A 6,452-nucleotide genomic window follows, 5' to 3' on the forward strand; every position below is an offset into this window, starting at 1 on the left:
CAAGACACATCGATTGAGTTCTTGACTGTCATGGGAAAACAAATGGATGGTGACAGGCAAAGTGTATGTGGTTGTCAGATGTGGTTAGTATGGAAACGAAGAGGAGTCATTTGACCGCTGCTGTCCAAGGACTCGCACTCTTTCAAGGACGTGGAATGAATTTCTGAATGAAAATCTCAAAGTCAGACTCATATCTGATGAAATGTTAGCCAGACCATAATATACTGACATCTATAAAGTTATTGGCAAGCTGACATGTTTGTTTCACTTTAGGTTTTATGATCTTTGTGAGGAGGCATAATCAGTTATCCAAAAGTAAAAGCACTTTTCTGCCTTTACTTAAGCAACATTTTTGAATGCGAGACTTTTGCCTGTAACAGTATTTTTACACTGATGTGAGTGTTTCCTTCACCACCGGAGAAAAGTGAAGCAGAAATGAAATGAACCTCACCGTGAGGGATTCACAGGCAGATCTTGAAATAAATGTCAGGTGGTTCTGACTGATCTCCATTAACAGAAGCATTTTGATTTGATCTGATCTGAGAGACAAACATCTAGCACTGTCCTGCTGCACAGCCACAGAGAACAACTAGCAAGTCCTGTGGATCATAAATCTTTCACCCAGTCTTCCTGTCCTCAGATTCATTATTCAGGTGGTGTTTTGCTCCTTTATATCCCTCCTGCTCTTTGCCTTGCACAATGCCAGAGTTCATGTCTCTCAGAGAGCCATGGCTCACCCAGCACCGGGACAGGTTAGGTTCAGACACCAACTCAGTCCAATACATTTGCGTATTTAGCGTATACACGGATTGCACAGAATGAAGCATGGAGAAGACTGGCCCCTAGCGGTCAGACATGTGCATTGCATGCAAAATCACACTTAAATTGTGACGTGATAAATTCAAGTATTTGAAAAACAATTTATAGTTATCGCTTTTGACATTTAAAGAAATAAACCAACGAAAACAAAATAATTATAATGTTGATATAACGATACAAAGTAATTATATTTTTTGTATAAAAGTGACCAACGGTGAACAGAGAAACTCGTGATGTATATCTTCATTTGTTATGTTCTTAAGATGTAATGTTACATATTACACACATTTTATAGTACACAGATATTTTTTGTATACAATATTGGCAGATTATTTTTTTTATAGATAAAATAAATCCCATCAACAAAACCTATGGCCTCTATATGATATTCAATATAATTCTCGATATTGATACTGTTTAAAAATACCACAACTCTAAGAGATACATAGTTAAAATATAAAATAATAAAATAAAACTTGACATCAGTTTATTTTAGCTTTCTATTCACTCATATTCTATTCTTCGATACAGACTGAATAAATTTAGTATGTGAACAGTGAAAACGTCAACAGACCTTTTTTCATCCACAACACAAGATGGCGGTAGTGAGCGTCAGGTTCTTTTGGCGCAAAGCGGAAGTCGTCATAACTGTCCAGTCCAAAAAAAAAGAGCTTGTAGTAGCAGTGAAATAGAAACGTTTTCTTTAGAATGTGTTGATTATTTTAATTTTGACTGTAAAATTATATAATTATAATTATAACTTGGCATATTCGTATTATCTCGGGGGGCTTTAAAGAACACACGAGAAGTCACACAGGAATGCTGGCTATTTCTTTAGCGAATGTTAGCAATCGTAGCTAACAAGACCACTAACCTAAGTCAGGAACGCTATTTTCATGAATTACGTTACATAAAGTCATATTAGCCTATTTTTAGTATTGCCAACTGGTTTCTGGATACCGTCTACTTTAAATGGATGAGCACAAGGAGAACATTGATGCCAAGGACGTCAACGTGAAGATGTCAAATACAAGAGAAGATGAAAAGGTTGGTATGACCAGCAAGCTAGCTGCATGTTATGGTAGGAGACAAGTTACAGTCTTGACTAAACAGGCAGTTTGAATTTGAATGGCTGCTATATGAAGATCCGGCGACAGCATCCAAGTTGCTATGAAAAAGAAATCAACTTGGTTCACACTTTCATTTAATGCACTTGCGCTGAAAATTTAATGTACTACATTAGAACAGCGTGATAGAAGGAACCAATCAGCTGAGTTTGAAAAAGCCGCCATTTTCTTAATGTAAATTAAGATTAGTTGTCATTCAGTGTTTGAATTGTGATCATTTTGAAGTAGTCTTAATAGTAACTGCTCCAAGTTCTCATAAATTGCGAACGAAGTGGAAGTTTATTAGTGCTGTTAGACTAATTAATTCTATGGTCTAGTCCTCTTTTCCTCCCTTATGAGGACTTGTATATAGCTGTATATTGTACTGTTTTTACTGTACCTTGTAAACTGTTAATTTATTTTACCTCTATATTTTTTTGTAACTGTTTTTGCACACTTTTTGCTTTTTGCACTCTTCTTCTGTCCTTGTGAGCTGCCACAACAAGTGAATTTCCCCACACCCATCTTATCTTATCTTATCTTATCTTAAACATAATGTGCAGAGAGAAGTTGAGCCAATGAATTGACTTAATTTCTAGTCTCTTAACGCTGTATGTTATTTTTCTATGACATATAATGATTGACACAGTTCCTCTTTAGGCAAAGCCTTGCAGCAAGATTTGTCCTGCTGGAGAATCTGCTCCTCAGGTGTCCCCTTCTCAGTCGAACAGTGACTTCAGTCATCCGGTATACAAAGAAATCGCTTTGGCTAACGGACACATCAACCGCATGTCCAAGCAGGAGCTGCGAAACAAGTTAGCAGAGCTGCAACTCGACACAAGGTAATGTTCACCAAAGTACATGAAACACACAGAGTTGAATTGATCTACAGCACCATTCAGTAGATGTTTGAAGACGAAATAAGAGTTAGATGCACTCAAAAATGAAATTTATATGCAGATACTTCAAGCTCAAATTTTGTACTGCCAACATTAAAAATAACTGAATTTCACAATCTTGAAAAAGTGTTTCCTGAATCCTTTTCTCTTTGTGTGTGAAGAGGCGTTAAGGATGTGATGAAGAAGAGGTTGAAGAGTCACTACAAGAAGCAGAAGCTGATGCAGTCTGCTGCCGACGGAGGGCCCACTGACACCTACTACGACTACATCTGTGTGGTGGACTTTGAAGCAACATGTGAAGAGGATAATCCTCCAGACTTTCATCATGAAATCATTGAATTCCCCATGGTTCTTATCAACACACACACCTTAGAAATTGTAAGTTGAGTTTGTGGGATCATCCAGTCTTTAACCTGCAGGGTGAGTTTTGTGTTTTTGAGTGTTTTTCCCATTTATTTTGCAGGTGGACTCCTTTCAGGAATATGTAAAACCAGAGTTGAACCCACAGCTCTCGGACTTTTGTGTGAAGTTAACAGGGATAACACAGGTTGGTTGAGCTGAATTTAGTATCAGCGATTTCTTTGATATCAGGATCATTATACGATCAGACGTTTTTGTTAACTTGAATGCAATGTTCTGTTGAGCAGAAAATGGTTGATGAAGCAGATCCATTTCCAGCAGTCCTTGAGCGGGTTGTAGCTTGGCTTCAGGAGAGGGAACTCGGAACAAAGTACAAATACGCCATTCTAACTGATGGGTATGTTTGAATTCATTAATGCTGCAGAATTTGAACTGGATTTATGTCTCATCTCCTCCACTCAGATTAGTGAAATCTTAACTGATGGTTACTCTGCTTTTGTTTTCTTTAGGGCCTGGGACATGAGCAAGTTCCTGAACATTCAGTGCCAAATTAGCCGGATCAGATATCCTCAGTTTGCAAAGAAGTGGATAAACATAAGGAAATCATATGGAAATTTCTACAAGGTTTGAGTTTTTAATAGTTTTAAGATGGGAGAAGATGCACAACAGCTATTTGAGGGTTTAAGTCCCATTAGCAGCAAACCACCAACCAGCTCTTTTCCCCTTCCAGGTCCCCCGCACGCAGACAAAACTGAGTACCATGCTGGAGAATTTGGGTCTGAAGTATGAGGGGCGTCCTCACTCTGGTCTGGACGATTCACGCAACATCGCCAGGATAGCTATACGCATGCTGCAGGATGGGTGTCAGCTGCGAGTCAATGAACGCATGCACGCCGGCCAGCTTCTCTCTGTTCCCAGCTCAGCTCCTGTGGAAGGAGCTCCTCCACCACATAAGCCCCGCAGCAGGGACTAGACCTGGACACTGATGAGTGTGCATACAGAGATCCAAAGCACTTTTACAGTCTTATGTTAGCTGTAGGTAGTGAAGGGTATTTTAATCTGACCAATAAATGAGGTCAGCATTTTGATTTCAGATTCATATGTGACGTTTCCACTCTGAACCTCCAGATATTTTTACGCCGACTGAATGAAAACAGAGATCATTCCAGTGCGTCGTGGGAGGATTGTGATTGTCTTCGACGTCTGCAGTGTTTTCAGTCTGGTAAACCTCCCTCGCCCTGCCATATCCAGCTGTGACTGAGCTTGATTAAAATGTCTTTCAGCTGTCTCATGATGGTGTGAATTTTATGTCAGGTTTTGCTTCCAATAATACAAGTATATAAAAAAAAAGTGAGAAAATTTAAGTTCTGGGGCATTAAAAATAAAAAACTGATCATCTGCAGCTTCACATCAACAACATATCCAGTTTACCATTGTGCTAGTAATATAAACAAGAATCTACACAAATGTTGCTGCTGTTGTTGTGCTGATGGAAGTTTTGCATCAGAGCTATAACATCACACTGTTTCCCACTTTTCCAGAGTGAGTTGAAGATTTAGAAGAAGTTGAGTGGACTTTAAATGTCTATGGAGATCCTGATGCACCACAAGTAAAGAGAATAGACTGTCATTATTCAAATTTAGTACAGGTGTTCGTTTCATAAACTGATGTGCAGCTGAAGAAATGTATGTCCTACTGTATGGGTTAAGTCTGTGTTCTCAGTTTTTGTTTTGATATTGAATTGATTCTTATTTCAAGGAGGATGCTCTATTTTAACAGGAACAAATATTCTTTTGAGTGCCAAATATTACAAATAAAATGTTTCTGATCTTGTAAATAAAATCTGTCATCTTTGTCTAACCTTCACTTGTGTAAAACCGACGTCGTATGTTCGCTTAACATCTATAAAATATAAAACATCAATAAAGGGTCATTTTTTCTAACACGTGGCTGGAAAAATAAAGAATTCAGCTGGTTTATGTGCATTTAAAAACTCCCTTGAGTGCTCGACCACAATGACAAGTCGACATCACTGGTGTGTGCAGTGTTTCACAGCAGTTACCGAATCATCCAACGCCACGAAAATGAACACCTTCAGGAAACAAAACATTATTAGAAGAAAATTATTTTACAGTTAAATGACTGCCTGTTCTGCCTTGCAAAACAAAAACGGAATGTAACGACACAGTTGGTCACAATTAAAAAAAACATTTCTGCATAAAAAGGTTTCTCGCGTTAGGTTAGCTAACGTCGATCTGTCGACCCGTAGCCAGTTAGCTAAAGCTAGCTTAGCCACGGCTCTCTACTTGACTAACGCCAACAGTTGTGGAGCTCTAAAATCTTATTAAGTTAAGTTGGCTTTAGCACATGAACAGCACAGAATTAAAATGTAATTATTAATGAAGAAAGTGACACAAGTGAATTTCCCCGCCGTGAGATCAATAAAGTTAATCTTATCTTAGTCTTCTTGCTAGAAGCTAACTAGCCTAGCTTAGCAGAGTAGCAATAACGGCCTTGTGTGCACGCGCTGTTCACGTGATTTGTTGTAATGTCATGTAAGACTTTTAAATGACCAAATGTGTTCAATTAAAACGGTTGGAATGGATAGAAACGCAGAAACAATAACATCTTTTCGATCTTTTGAGCCCTTTCCATCAAAATAGACAGTGTTACATTTTCTGTAGTTACTCTTCTCTTCCTTTGAGAGGCAGTATTGTTCCAGATGTCATCAACGAACTAAAGTTACTAAGTGACTTAAGGATTTCAGTTGTTTAGAGCTTCTCACACCCAGTTACTCTGTAAAAACGTTGTGGAACTAAAATACTGATTAAAACAGATGGGCTCTTTTTTATTTTGCTAAATTTTGCGCTATGATCAACCCTGGTTCACTCATTTATTTATTTAAGATTTTCACCCCGGATATTAATAAAGGAATTCTGATTTGATTCAATCGTAACTTAAAAAATATTAATACAAATATCACGTTATGAAATTGTACTGTACAGTTTGGGGAAATTTATACTAAAAACATATCAGTAAAAATCACTTGAGAGGGAAAAAAATGACACTTGGATGGTTCAGTATTTTCAGAGGGATTCATATCTTTTGGCTTTTTAAGTATATATAAAACTTTTAATATTTCTACCAAAAATGTTTCAATACGCATATTGTAGTATCTTATACAGTTAAATTCTTGCATATTCTCTACACATTTTTGGTTTCGTGCTCTGAGGTCACATTGGCTTTTAGTGGTTTCCTCTGGGACTCG

At 37.8% G+C, this 6,452-nt stretch overlaps 1 protein-coding gene across 1 annotated transcript; it reads left to right on the forward strand.

Moving 5' to 3' along the window:
* Nucleotides 1–1,448: 1,448 nt before the first annotated feature.
* Nucleotides 1,449–5,050, forward strand: eri1 (exoribonuclease 1). The gene is made up of 7 exons (XM_046378836.1): nucleotides 1,449–1,866; nucleotides 2,586–2,767; nucleotides 2,986–3,202; nucleotides 3,288–3,371; nucleotides 3,472–3,581; nucleotides 3,694–3,808; nucleotides 3,915–5,050. Exons 1-7 carry the CDS (start codon nucleotides 1,792–1,794, stop codon nucleotides 4,155–4,157), a joined length of 1,026 nt encoding a protein of 341 aa, XP_046234792.1. The 5' UTR covers nucleotides 1,449–1,791; the 3' UTR covers nucleotides 4,158–5,050.
* Nucleotides 5,051–6,452: the final 1,402 nt, after the last annotated feature.

The sequence above is a fragment of the Scatophagus argus genome, chromosome 22, assembly GCF_020382885.2.
Source record: "Scatophagus argus isolate fScaArg1 chromosome 22, fScaArg1.pri, whole genome shotgun sequence".
Lineage (NCBI taxonomy): Eukaryota > Metazoa > Chordata > Actinopteri > Scatophagidae > Scatophagus > Scatophagus argus.

What these genes read in the sequence shown, in the direction of transcription:
- eri1 (XM_046378836.1), top strand. Translation starts at nt 1,792, where the DNA reads ATGGATGAGCACAAGGAGAACATTGATGCCAAGGACGTCAACGTGAAG. An exon ending in ATACAAGAGAAGATGAAAAG is followed by an intron (nt 1,867 to 2,585) that starts GTTGGTATGACC and finishes GTTCCTCTTTAG; the next exon opens with GCAAAGCCTTGCAGCAAGAT. An exon ending in TACGCCATTCTAACTGATGG is followed by an intron (nt 3,582 to 3,693) that starts GTATGTTTGAAT and finishes TGTTTTCTTTAG; the next exon opens with GGCCTGGGACATGAGCAAGT.